Source organism: Carassius gibelio, chromosome A12, assembly GCF_023724105.1.
Source record: "Carassius gibelio isolate Cgi1373 ecotype wild population from Czech Republic chromosome A12, carGib1.2-hapl.c, whole genome shotgun sequence".
NCBI classification, from domain to species: Eukaryota; Metazoa; Chordata; class Actinopteri; order Cypriniformes; family Cyprinidae; genus Carassius; species Carassius gibelio.
The window spans coordinates 10,267,326-10,279,537 of NC_068382.1; the positions used below are offsets into that span (position 1 = coordinate 10,267,326).

General features: G+C 40.4%; 2 protein-coding genes across 2 annotated transcripts in view; one reads left to right on the top strand and one right to left on the bottom strand.

The window, feature by feature from the left end:
• The window catches only part of LOC128025702 (ATP-binding cassette sub-family C member 3-like), a 123,891-nt gene that overhangs the window by 66,323 nt on the left and 45,356 nt on the right, over positions 1-12,212 (bottom strand). The gene's annotated exons all lie outside the window — the stretch shown is intronic.
• Positions 68-7,500, top strand: LOC128025731 (sulfotransferase 2B1-like). Its single transcript, XM_052612268.1, has 6 exons — positions 68-336; positions 1,335-1,546; positions 1,631-1,757; positions 2,347-2,441; positions 2,706-2,886; positions 3,089-7,500. The coding sequence occupies exons 1-6, from the start codon at positions 90-92 to the stop codon at positions 3,196-3,198; spliced, it is 972 nt and encodes a 323-aa protein (XP_052468228.1). The 5' UTR covers positions 68-89; the 3' UTR covers positions 3,199-7,500.

Consider the following 12,212-nt stretch of genomic DNA (forward strand, 5'->3'; position numbering starts at 1 on the left):
ATAGTATTGCACAATAAAATAAATGATTATGACATGTGTTTCCTTTACATGACAAAGAGTTGCGTAAGAGTTCAGGATGTGCTGCCTGCATGAAGATCCAGACAGTGAAGAAAATCATCAGAACAGCAGCATCACTGCTCACTCCTCTCGCTCTCGCTCTCACAGGATCTGCATTTGAGTCTGCAGTGCTTCAGAACATGACGGAGGCTGAGCTGTACTCGCTGTATAAAGGTGTGTATGTGCCGACGCATTTACACCCTCCTGAGAGCCTGAGATACTGCGAGGAGTTCACTTTCCGTCCGGAGGACATCCTGATCGCCACTTACCCCAAATCTGGTGAGCTTTAGGACTTTATGATGCAGGTCACTGGAGAATAATAATTCAGCAGATAGCAGCCTACTGTAAACCTCTTTATTGTGTAGTTCATTAACTTTGCAGCTTTACCATGGTAATTATAGTTCACTCCAAAATACTACAGTACTCTTCACTTAATGTGAGTCGCTTTACACTACTGCATTAACCAACATTAATGAAAAGCAATGCATTTGTTACAGTAATTAATAAAAGTCTTTGTTTACCTCATGTAATAAAAATGCAGCTGCTCATAGTTAGTTCATGTCAGCTGATCCTTTAAATTATATTTATTAACACACTGTCAGAAATCATTTTTATAAGTTGAATGTCTTTCTACTCCAAAACTGTACCATATGTTAAATTAAATGCGTTACTTGTTAAATGTATTATCAATTTCTGAGTGAAAATTGGTTCTACACTTTTTTATATTGTATAAGTTTAAATTGATGCTTTTAATGCTTTAATGTGGTTAATTCATGTTAACAGATGGAATCTTATGGTAAAGTTCCAGTAAAATAACTTTCTAGATTTTAGAGTGAAAATGCAATAGATTTCTGATAAAAACAAAAGTTATCATGTTTATAAATACTGGTTCCACTTAATTACTGTAAGATACTGTAACAACATAACTGTTGCTAGCAGAAAATACAATTGAGTTATAATTTTAAGCAAGAACAAATACAGAAAGACAATCTTCATACTCCAGAATACTGTTTAAGTAGGCGGCTCACTACATAGTCTGTTTTCACATCCTCACACCCTTTTTTCATTTCAAAAACAGCTTTGTATTGGAATGTTTGTAATGTAGGAACGGGCGTGAATGTTTATAATTATTAAAGGGATCCCTTCCAAGTCCATAAAAACTTTAAAATGCATGTGCCAAGTTCTTATAAATTTGTTGGCTTTGCAACACTTTTATGGCATATTGCTATGTGTTAATGAAAGTGAGCTGGAGCTGTGAGCTGTGCTTGGCTCCACAGGCACAACATGGTTGCAGGAGGTGGTTCCTCTGATCTTGAGCGAAGGTGATCTGACTCCGGTGCTGACCGTGCCAAACTGGGACCGAGTGCCATGGCTGGAGGAACACCGGGCGATCCTGCTCAATCTGGAGCAGAGAGCTTCTCCACGCGTCTTTGCAACTCACTTCCATCACCACATGATGAACCAGTCTTACTTCAAAATGAAGCCCAGGGTAAAACCGCTCTCAAGACGGAATAAATCACACATTGTGCACCGTTTAATGAAATGCATTCAGATCATGTGCTCTGTGCTCCAGGTTCTTTATGTCCTGCGTAACCCCAAAGATGTGTTCACGTCCTCGTATCACTACTATGGAATGGCCTCATACCTGGTGAATCCAGGAACCCAAGACGAGTTCATGGAGAAGTTCCTTGATGGAAACGGTATGCATTAACAGAGTTAATATGTTTCAAAGCGCATCCTATAAGAGCAAAGTACAAAAGTGAGGCGTGCAACAAATCATCACTCGTTCATATTCAAATAGTGTTTATAGCGGTAACCAAGGAAACGCTTTATCTCTGCTGTTCCATAAGCGCCCCCTGCTGTCATTCTGCTTCTCATTCAATCCATCTGCTGTTTCTGTTTCATCAAAATAAGTTTTATGTTGGATAAAAAACATACTGTTTTTGCTTTAAATCTGGAAATTATTCTAATTTGCATCAAAGACTGCTCGTCCTACATGTAGCATCTTTGTTTGGATTGTGATTCAAATGCAGCTTTGCAATGTTTTATGCATTCTGATTCTTATTAAGGCCCAGTCTAGGAAAAACACAATAAACTATGAAATTGCCAGAATGCAAGTAAAATAAAAAACATGACAAAAATAGTGTTTGGGTTTGAATTCCAGGGAACACATGCTAAGAGAAAATTGTTTGCCTGAATGCAATGTAAGTCGCTTTGGATAAAAGCGTCTGCTAAATGCATACATTTTAATGAAACCCAGCACTTAAGCCTGATATCTTTTATTCACAGTCATGTTTGGTTCCTGGTTTGATCATGTCAAAGGCTGGATTAATGCTGAAGAACAGGAATCCATACTGTACATTTTCTATGAGGAGATGATCGCTGTAAGTACTTTACTGTAGGTCACACTAGATTGACTTGTGCTCCAGAGCAATGCTTAACAGCATCCTCAGTACTGGCTTACAAGAAAATCTGAATACAGAATGCAGTCTTCTTTTCTTATTTTTTACAATACTTATTATTTATACATATAATATTGTTGTTGTTTTTTTACATTTTTGTGTTAAGTTGGACAGTACAGTAAAACATTGAAATCCTTGTAAAATGCTTCTTGGTTTCTAACATGAAATCATACAAATCTTTGCCAGGATTTGAAAGGCTCCGTGGAGAAAATTGCCAAGTTTCTTGGTAAATCTCTGAGTCCAGACGTGACAGAGAAGATTGCTGATCACTGTGTCTTCAAGAACATGAAACAAAACAAAATGTCCAACTTTTCTCTGGTTCCAGAGGAATACATGGACCAGAAGAAATCTGAGTTCCTGAGGAAAGGTAACAAATATGAACATTACTCCACTGTGACTACACTGTGTCTCACCTTTTCAGACAATGATAACAACTGAAGCTTTCATGCATTAATCATTTTTAACAATTGTATTATAATGGGACTAGTTTGTCATGAAAAGCCTAGTATTGTTTCACTTGATTATATCCAGATGTGCTCAGGATTGCTCGTCTTGCTTTATTCTGTCAGGAATTGCTGGCGACTGGAAGAATCTGTTCACTGAAGCCCAAAAGCAGCGATTTGATGCTGTTTACAACGAGAAAATGAAAGGCGTGACATTCAAATTCATGTGGGACTGAAAAAATACAACTAGTTAATCTTGTTTACGTAGAAAAAGCATATTAACCATTAAACTTTTTGCTTATCTATTAAAACAGAAAGGGCTATAACAGATTATTTTAATCATTCAGAATGAGATATTTGCATGTGCTTTTTATGTATAACACTTTATTATTATTTTTTATAAGAAACTAACTTTAAAATAGCTAGAAGCAAAAACTATTTTAATTCTGCCTATTTTAAAAAGATTTGAAGAAAAAGATTATTAACATTCCTCCTTTGAATGAAAGTACTTCTAAAATTCATTTTTAAGCTTTTGCATGCAAGTGTGATAAATTCATAGATAGCGTTGAGTAAATTAATCAAAAAATTATTTAATTACTAGCTACTAACAGTGTGTTTATTACTGTACTAATTACTCTCTCTAAAAATTATTGCCTTGCTTATTAGTTTTTATAAATATATACATGTGGCAAAGGGGGGCGTGGTTTAGCGAACCCTGCAGCGGGGGAGAGCGTCAGGAGACGCGCGGTGAGTGAATGGGTTAAATGCAAACAACGAACACCAGTCTCTTGTTTCAGTAATTGGCGTGGAGAGAGTATAAAACACCAGGAGAAACGGGAGCGAGGGAGAGAGAGAGAAGGACTGCTGGCTGCTACCCTCATCCTGAGTTTATGTTGATTTGTGGACCCCGCTCCGGTTTCCCCGCTCTCTCCACGCCTACCGCTTAACCCATTCCCTGCCACTGGAGCGGCAGGGAGGTCTGGGCCAGTCTGCTGGCGTTGCGGGGATCTGGACCATTTTGTGGACAGGTGTCACGTTATGGAGGTAGGGACGATTATCCGGGTCCCGGATGTCCCACAGGCTGCCCCCGGTCGCATGGTTAAAGTACGGTGTGTGCACAGGGATGTGGTTGAGTCTCAGGATGAGTCCCTGAAATGCACGTTTAAACAGGTCAGAACCATCGCCGGTCAGCCTCTCCATCCTGGACAGCCGCTTACCTATCCATATTTTGCAATAATTAAAGATAGGTTGTATCGAGTGACCCAAGATGCTCAGACAAAAGAAGATACAACCCAGTTATTAGTTCCTAGGAGCCGCCGGGAAATGTTTTTTCAGGCGGCTCATTCTAATCCAATCACCTCATGACCTGAGTTTTTTGAGCGGGCATTCACGAGAATGTGCACAGGTGGTGTGCGGCTTGTCATGAAGGTCAGTTGGTAAACCCACTGGCTACACCAAAGGTGCCTTTGCGCTCCCTCCCATTAATGCAGGTCCCCTTCGAGAGAATTGGCATGGACCTCATCGGGCCATTAGAGTGATCAGCACGAGGTCATCATTTTGCATTATGCAACACGATATCCAGAAGCATTGCCTCTCCGCAACATTTCCGCTAAGAGAGTTGTGGATGTACTGTTTTCTTTAATCTCCCGAGTGGGGATTCCTAAGGAAATCCTCACTGATCAGGGCACAGCGTTTATGTCACGGACATTACGTGAACTTTATGAATTATTGGACATTAAATCGATTCTGACCAGCGTCTTTCACCCAGAAATGGACGGCTGGTCGAACGTTTTAATCGCACGCTTAAGACAATGATTCGTAAATTCATTCAGGAAGATGCCAAAAATTGGGATAGATGATTGGAACCCCTGTTGTTGGCTGTGCGAGAGGTCCTGCAAGCCTCCACAGGGTTTTCCCACTTCGAGTTGCTCTATGGTCGCCAGCCCAGGGGGGTGCTAGACGTCATAAGAGAGACTTGGGACAATGGACCTTCTCAATCTAAAAACAAAATTCAGTTTGTGATGGACCTGTGAGAACAAAACTCCACACTTTGGGGCTCTCTATGGCGAATTTGTTACAGGCCCAGAACAATATATCATTATATAATGTATAAAGGGGAACCAATTTGCGTAAATTTGCACTGGGAGATAAAGTGCTTGTTTTACTCCCAACGTCGGGTTAAAAATTACTTGCAAAGTGGCAAGAACTATTTGAGGTCACATGGCAAGTTGGAGAGGTCTATTATGAGGTAATACGCTCTGATAGGAGAAGAGCACATCAAATTTATCACCTCAATCTCCTAAAAAAATAGAATGAGGGAGAATCATTTATGTTGGCGATGGTGATTAGTGGATGATCTTGGACTAGAAGCAAATAAAAAAAAAAACAATCTCTCGCTCTGGCCCCAGGGGGAGATCATCTCTCGCCCTCCCAGCTCATTTATTTGACTACATTACAGGAGGACCCTTTGCTGACACGTTTTCTCCCCTGCCTGGCTGTACAAATCTCATTCAGCACCATATCGAGACTGAGCCAGGCGTGGTGGTTCGCAGCCGGCCATATCGCTTGCCTGAAAACAAGAAAAAAGTAGTTCACGAACTAGGTGAGATGCTTGAAATAGGGGTAATAGAAGAGCCTGATAGTTTTAGTTCTCAAAACGGACAGCTCAGTGCGGTTCTGTGTGGATTTTCGCAAGGTGAATGCTGTGTCGAAATTCAACGCATATCCAATGCCACAGGTTGACGAATTGATTGACCGGCTCGGTGCGGCTCTTTTTTTTCCGACATTGGACTTAACAAAGGGTTATTGGTAGATCCCCATGTCTCCATTATCCAGAGAAAAAAACAGCTTTAATGACGCCGCTTGGGTTACACCAATTTTTTGCAATGCCTTTTGGCTGTTTGGCGCGGCGGCTACTTTTCAGCGACTGATGGACAGGGTGTTGCGGCCCCATGGTGCATATGCTGGTGCATATGGTAAAGTATCTGGGTTTTCACTTGGGACATGGACAGGTGCTTCCCCAAATTGATAAGACTGCAGCGGTTGCTACCTGTCCGCATCCCAAGACCAAAAAGGAGGTGAGACAGTTCTTGGGGCTGGCGGGATATTATAGAAGGTTTGTGCCTAATTATTCGGACCTCACCAGCCACTTGACTGATCTCACTAAAAAGGAAGCACCAGATACGGTTCAGTGGACGGAGCCGTGCCAGCAAGCGTTTACCCAGGTGAAGGCTGCTCTATGTGGTGGGCCATTGCTTCACTCTCCGGATTTCTCTCTCCCTTTTTTGTTGCAGACGGACGCATCGGACAGGGGGCTGGGGGCTGTCCTGTCCCTGGAGATAGAGGGGGAGGAACGGCCGGTACTGTACATTAGTCGCAAGCTCTCTAAGAGAGAAACTAAGTACATCACCGTGGAGAAGGAGTGTTTGGCCATCAGGTGGGCCGTCCTCACCCTCCTCTATTATCTCCTGGGACGGGAATTCACCCTCTGTTCTGACCACGTTCCCCTGCAATGGCTCCACCGCATGAAGGATACCATAGCGCGGATCACTCGTTGGTATCTAGTTTTACAGCCTTTTAAGTTCACGGTGGTCCACAGGCCGTGTGTTCAGATGGCTGTGGCCGATTTCCTCTCCCGAAATGGGGGGGGGGGGGGTAGGGGTGGGCTCCCCGGCCTGAGTCAGGCGGTAGGGGTTTGTGGCAAAGGGGGATGTAGTTTAGCGAACCCTGCAGTGGGGGAGAGCATCAGGAGTCGCGCGATGAGTGAATGGGTTAAGCGCAAATAACGAACACCTGTCTCTTGTTGCAGTAATTGGCGCGGAGAGAGTATAAAACACCAGGAGAAACAGGAGCGAGGGAGAGAAAGAAGGACTGCTGGCTGCTACCCTTTAAGTTTATGTTCATTTGTGTATTTTTTGTGCCTGTTTTGCACAATTTTTGTTTTTGAATTAAATGAAGCAGTCAGTAGCAAAAGCCGACCCTGCTTTCTTCCTTCCTACACAACAAAATTTTTTACAATACACTACCGTTCAAAAGTTTGGGATCAGTGAGACTTGTAATGTTTGTTTTTTTTAGTTATTTTTTTAAAGTTTCTTCTACTCATCATGCTGAAAATAAAGCTGCACATCACAGAAATAAATTATACCTTAACAGAGATTCACACAGAAAACAGCTGTTTTACATTAGAATAATATTTCACAATATACATTTTTATTCCTGTATTTTTGATCAAATGCAGCCTTGATGAGCAGAAGAAACTCCTGTAAAAAGCATTATCCCAACCTTTTAGCGGTAGTGTACACTGGCATATATACAGTCTTTACATGTAACAAGCTGCATAAAAATGTGTAATATATGCCAGTAACCAATATTTCATATACTGTTCAGCCTTAATAATTTTATAAAAAGTGTATATGTATACGCTCACAATCCCATGTTTTAAATTTTAATGATCTTTGCTGTCTCCTAATGATAATAATTGTATAATACTGTTAGAAGTAGTCTTTAATAATAATAAAAAATAATATTTTCAAAATGTACATTATGATGTTATTATAACTATAAATTATGTATTATATTTATTGTGCTGTGGTTTGGAAAAGTGACATAACATACAACCAAGTATGGTGAATTCGTGCTCTGCATTTAACCCATCCAAAGTGCACACACACACACACACACTGTGAACACACACACACCGTGAACACACACCCGGAGTAATCACACACACACACACACACACACAGACACTGTGAACACACACACACACAGTGAACACACACCCGGAGCAGTGGGCATCATTTATGCTCCGGCGTCCGGGGAGCAGTTGGGGGTTCAGTGTCTTGCTCAAGGGAAGCTCAGTCGTGGTGTTGCCATCCCGAGACTCACAACCTAACCACTGGGCAACGACTTCCCCAGAAATGCTGCATAGTTCTTGTTCTTCACTCCCATGAGACACCAAGCTCTTGATGTAATGCTTTAATCGTTCATGATTCACAGCTGCTTGTCAAGAAATACTCACTCAGGCCCGTAGCCAGCTATGGTCACCGAGGTCCAGACCTCACTAAATTTTTCATGTTCAAAAATACAATCTGTTCTCTGAATGACTAATTTGCTGTTGAACTCATATTGAATGTGTACATGTATAATTCAGTTTAATATATATACCTGTCAGAAACGTTATCAACGCTGTCAAAACCTGTAGCATTTAACAATACAGCACGTTTATTCAACTAGCGCTCGTATAACTTTGGGCTTAAACACACCCATTTTATCATATCATCAAGCATTTATTTTTATTCCTACAAACCTAAAAAAGATGAGGCTTTATAGAAACAGAAAGGGCTCTGGTCCTGACACAACATATGGACACTGAATGTGATGTTCGGGACCCAGTGAAACACAGGGAGAGAGAGATCCAAGTGCAGGTATGTTTTTATTAGGGTAAAAACGGTAATCCAAAACAAGCCAGGGTCAAAACCAGAAAACAGTCCAAACAAACAAACAAAGAAGGAACAGGAAGGGAACAGGAACAGGAACTCAGAAGGTGAGGAGCTCGAGAGACAAGAACACTGGGTATGACATGAAATGGAAGGTAAGGACTCCATAAGACAAACAGGAAAAGACATGTAAATATAGGGAGGCTAATGACTAATAAGTGAAGACACCTGGTGCAATTAACCGGAGTGCAATTACTGTGATGAAGGGACAAGGCTAGTGGGAATTGTAGTGCCTATGGTAAAGTGCCTAAGGGGAAGTGAGCCCACTAGTGGACACCCAGGGAAACAGAGAATAGACAGTGTGACACTGAAATGCTACAATATTGACTCTCTGTAATTAAAGAGTGGTCATGAGCTCCACAGACGTTTAGGGCCATGAAAACACATTTGGCTCCTGGAATGTTGCGGCACTGACAGATCATTCGGCCCGAGCTGAACTTAAATTGATGTGGTAATGTGTAAAGATAGGAGCAGCTAATAAAGCAGAGTGGACATGAGCTGGAAGAGGAGAGATGTAAAGGGAAAACAACACTCTTATAATTATATAATCTAATGAACACACTTCTTGCTTTTGCTGTGTTCTTGGCTCACTTTTGAAAATGTTTGATTATCGCCACCAGGATGACAACCCTAATGTGTCAATCTTTTGTTCGTTATCTGGCTCGGCTCGGTGTTCATCTTCAGTTCTCTCTTCACAGCAGTTTCAAAAAGATCCGGTTACATCGAATGATTCATTCGCGAACCGGATATCACAAACAGCTTTGTTTTGGACTCGAGGTTGCCAGATGAGCTGCAGGATTCAGCAGAAAAGTAGGCTGCTTCAATGAGCTTCCAATGGCAAGTGACGAACAGACGTACACAGTAAGTTTTTTTTTCTGTTAATTATGTTTATGCTTCATGAGAGATATTTTGACAAGTAATTATGTATTTAAAAAATGTACTAATTTTCATTAGTTAAAATATAATCGTAAAGATTTATGCTCATATGTGACGGTATAATCGTAAAGATGAATGCTCGTAATGTTGTTTTCCTCAGCGTCTCAGCATAATGACAGAGAAACAGGCTCCTGTAATGCATTGCTAATGTTAGCATACGTCCATGTGAGCAAACGTTATGTTACTTTGCACAAACATGCATAACTTTGTTCGACTGTCATGAATATATGAAATGTCCATTGACATCAAGTACAAGTTAGCCAAGCATAGATGAATCTTACCTGTCCAGGAGAAAATTAGCAACGTTGGCGTCTGTGTTCAAATTCTTCTCCCTTTTCAACCGTCTCCATCTTTAAAAAGCATCTCCAATACAAATTCTGGTTTTATTTTGGACTTTGTCACGACGAATTTCGGAATTATAACAAGGTCTTTTTGATTTAGTAACATTAGACATTTTTATCCGACTGAAGTTAGGGTAGGTTACAGCAAAGCTGGCAACACGGATACCGAAACACTACTGACTTCGTGATTGGTAGATAGGTGGAGGGAAGCGCATAAGGCCAAAACACAAAATGACAACATCAACATCAGTTGAGGGCTGCAAGTCCACTTTTTAAATGACAATATCCTGGCCGGACTACTGTTGTCAGTGATATAAGTATTTGAAATGAACATGATTTTTTAATGTCTAGTGACACATCAGGGCCACATTTTATGATTCGGTTTAGTCCAAAATATAACTCAAAAACTGAACTGGTGTCTAAGAGACACCAATAACAAAAGCGTTTGGAAAACCTGTTCGAAAACAGACATTATTCATGCAATTTTGTTCCTCTACTGATCCTGAAACAACACACTTCAACTTTATAAATTACAGTGAATTAAATAATAGTTTGCAGAATTTCGCAGACATGTCATTATCCACTGTAAAAATTATTTTTCAAATTTGTACACAGAGATTAATACTGTACATTTTCATTTTACTTCAAAACCTCATGTTGAATTAAATGTATTGCTTGCAGTTTCTTTCTAATTATTTATGAAATTGACTTGCAATTACTAAATGTAAATTGTTTCAAAATAAAACATACCACAATGTATCAATAATAACATAAAACTGTGTTTATTTATTTCAGTGTTAATGACACTCAACACCACACCGACTAGATCCATAAAAATAACTTTTCTTTTTACACAATCATTTTTTCCTCTTGACTACTTCAAGTGCTCATTTAAATTCGGCAAGTTTATATTTGACACTGTCATTAATAAAATAAAATGAAATAAAAGGCCATAGCACTGACATTATATGTGTATATTGTATCTATTTTACATCACTAACTTTAAATCTGCTATAATGAATACATTAAATTGATGAGCTGGATATGGATTTCAGTGACTTCTGCCGATAACAGATAGATGTGCCGATTAATCGTCGAAACCAATCAATTGGTTGACCTCTACAAATGAAAGAACTGGATGTTTTGAATATATATATATATAAAAAAACATTCATCAATAATGTTTATATAACGGCTTCAAAATGATGTTTTTAACACATCAATAATTAAATCCTGCAAGTCTGGAACGACTTTAAAGTTTGTCAGTGATGACATCATTTTCATTTTTGGGCGAACTATCACTTTAAAGGGGGGGTGAAATGCTAGTTTTCACTCAATATCCTGTTAATCTTGAGTACCTATAGAGTAGTACTGCATCCTTCATAACTCCAAAAAGTCTTTAGTTTTATTATATTCATAAGAGAAAGATAGTCTGTACCGATTTTTCCCGGAAAAACACGACCGGCTGGAGGCGTGACATGTGGGCGGATGCATTGATTTAGTAAACTATGCAATCCGAACTGACCCCTGGCTAAGGCTAACACAGCGAGTGAGCAGGTGGGTTGATGACGAGAAGCGGTTGTGATTGGCTAAGGCAGAGTCATGTGTTTCATGGTAGCAAATCAGGGCCAGTGTATGGCGTGCATTTTATGACACATCGAAGGCTTAGCAGGAGAAGGAGCAGTCGACCCTTCTGTCGCCGTCAGTCCGTGTCCATTTTTGAATGGGATTGAATGGGAGGGCAGACGACAGACCCACGGCGACGTCACGGCAACGTCACTGTTGGAACCAATCATAGGCGGTGACGTGACGACGGTGTACGTGAGAAATTTATCAAAAATAGTACGTTTACTAAGTACGTCTGAACTAGCTACGTTGCCTTAGGCAAAACCAAAGGCAGAACGCATCCCCAAATCAACCCGGAGGTCATTCAGAGACTGAGGGAATTCTACCAGCCTCACGACCTCAAGTTCTACCAAAGGGCAGGCATGGAGTTTGGATGGCAGTGAACTTCTCAGATCATTCACTCCTGATGGCTTCATGCTGCGGTTCTGGAGCGTGAGCTGGACTGAATGAGATCGAAGTGATCTTAGGATGGTCGATAGATCTGTAGTGTCCCTGTAGCTCAATTGGTAGAGCATTGTGTTATCAAGCGCAAGGTTGGGGGTTTGATTCTCCGGGAACACATGATAGGTAAAAATTGTTAGCCTGAATGCACTGTAAGTTGCTTTGGATAAAAGAGTCTGCTAAATGCATACACTTATTTAGTTAATTAAAATTAATCCATAGCTGTTCGAATCAATGCCTATAAATGATTTAAAGTTCCTTTGTAGTTGCTTTTGTACCCAAAAATTGGTGAATATTAATATAAATGTTATGCAAAAAGAATATATTTCTTGAGCTTTTTTTTAATGTTTCCCATGATTCTGAAATAAATCGATTCATTGTATCATGTCAACAAATTCCCCTCATGGT